This window comes from Fukomys damarensis, unplaced genomic scaffold (genome assembly GCF_012274545.1).
Source record: "Fukomys damarensis isolate Sample0158 unplaced genomic scaffold, DMR_v1.0_HiC HiC_scaffold_27, whole genome shotgun sequence".
Classification (NCBI taxonomy): Eukaryota; Metazoa; Chordata; class Mammalia; order Rodentia; family Bathyergidae; genus Fukomys; species Fukomys damarensis.
In genome coordinates this window covers 19,921,164-19,922,113 of record NW_022900939.1, presented here as the reverse complement: position 1 = coordinate 19,922,113, position 950 = coordinate 19,921,164, and the positions used below count along the sequence as shown (strand labels likewise).

At 57.6% G+C, this 950-nt stretch overlaps 1 protein-coding gene across 2 annotated transcripts in view; it reads left to right on the top strand.

Moving 5' to 3' along the window:
- The first annotated feature begins 54 nt into the window (after positions 1 to 54).
- Positions 55 to 950, top strand: part of Ccnd1 (cyclin D1) — an 11,753-nt gene continuing 10,857 nt past the window's right edge. Inside the window, exon 1 of one of the 2 annotated variants that reach the window (XM_033756418.1) lies at positions 55 to 450. In XM_033756418.1, coding sequence (XP_033612309.1) covers positions 253 to 450 — 198 coding nt within the window. In that variant the 5' untranslated portion in view covers positions 55 to 252. The remainder of the gene's footprint in view (positions 451 to 950) is intronic. The other variant, XM_010635727.3, reaches the window with a different exon arrangement.

Genomic DNA, 950 nt, shown 5'->3' with positions numbered 1-950 from the left:
CGCCCGCCCCGTCCCTCCCCCCGCTCCCATTCTCTGCCCGGCTTTGATCTCTGCTTAACAACAGTAACGTCACAAGGGCTACAGGGGAGTTTTGTTGAAGTTGCAAAGTCCGGGAGCCTCCAGAGGGCTGTCGGCGCAGCAGCAGCGAGCAGCAGAGTCCGTGCGCTCCGCGAGGGCCAGAAGAGCGCAAAGGAGCGCGGACCGAGCTCAGACACATAGCCCTTTCCAGGAGGCCCAGGCAGAGCCCCAGCTATGGAACACCAGCTCCTGTGCTGCGAGGTGGAGACCATCCGCCGCGCGTACCCGGACACCAACCTCCTCAACGACCGGGTACTGCGGGCCATGCTGAAGGCGGAGGAGACCTGCGCGCCCTCCGTGTCCTACTTCAAGTGTGTGCAGAAGGAAATCCTGCCGTCCATGCGGAAGATCGTGGCTACCTGGATGCTGGAGGTGCGCGGCTCTCTTTGACTTTCCTGCGACTTGTTGCACAAACCCACATTTCTTTGCCCTTATTTCCTTCCCTTCTTGTCCCCCTCCAACTTTGAAGTTTGCCGGGGTGTTGCTAGGAATCCGTATTTTCAAAATAAGGATATTGCGGGTATTTTTTTAACGTGGAAGGTGTGGGGGTTGGGGCGTTAGAAATTCGCTTTCCTGGTGGGGGCGGTAATGGAGGGGGTACCTTCAGGGGAAGCCGGTGCCAGGAACACCCCAACGGTTACTAGGGTGCAGGCTAACAGGCTGGGCGCATTTTGTGGCCCCCGTCTGCACCGCTGCGCCTCCTCTCCGCCTCCGGTGGCCCGGAGCCGCCGGCTCTGGGGGGAGGGGGCATAGATTTGATTTTTAAATTAATATCCATGGACACGTATGCAAGAGCCGTTCGTGCCAGTATTATACGCCATCTTTGCTTTTATTGCAAAGCAAAAGTGTTTATTAATAATTGGGGGCAGGGT